The 320-nt window shown below is 81.9% G+C and overlaps 1 protein-coding gene across 1 annotated transcript; it reads right to left on the bottom strand.

Annotated features, from left to right (window-relative positions):
- Positions 1-42: 42 nt before the first annotated feature.
- Positions 43-316, bottom strand: LOC120509028 (insulin-like growth factor-binding protein 2; the record flags this gene model as incomplete). The annotated part of the gene is made up of 1 exon (XM_039723234.1): positions 43-316. A coding segment is annotated over one exon (274 nt), but the record flags the coding sequence as incomplete, so codon positions are not given.
- Between the last annotated feature and the right edge of the window lie 4 nt (positions 317-320).

Below are 320 nucleotides of genomic sequence, written 5' to 3'. Positions count from 1 at the left end.
GCCGTGCCGGACCCGCGGAGGCCGGGGCCGGGCGCTGCTCACCTGCGGGGCGCTCGGCGCTGGCGCCGTACTCGGCCGTGTCGCGGCGGCGGGCGCAGGTGCCCTGTCCCTGCACCAGGGCTTGCAGGGGCAGCTCGGCGCCGGGGTCGGGGTAGCAGCGCAAGCCGGCGGCGCAACGCGGCGTGTAGACACCGCACGCCTCGGCCTCCAGGCGGGCGCACACCGGGCAGCAGCCGCAGCCCGGCTCCCGCACCAGCTCGGGGCAGGGCGGGCGGGCGGCCGGGGGGCAGGCGGCCAGGCGCTCCGCCGTGCAGGGCGGG

The sequence above is a fragment of the Passer montanus genome, unplaced genomic scaffold, assembly GCF_014805655.1.
Source record: "Passer montanus isolate IOZ18808 unplaced genomic scaffold, ASM1480565v1 scaffold10892, whole genome shotgun sequence".
NCBI classification, from domain to species: domain Eukaryota; kingdom Metazoa; phylum Chordata; class Aves; order Passeriformes; family Passeridae; genus Passer; species Passer montanus.
This window is presented reverse-complemented; position numbering and strand designations above follow the sequence as displayed.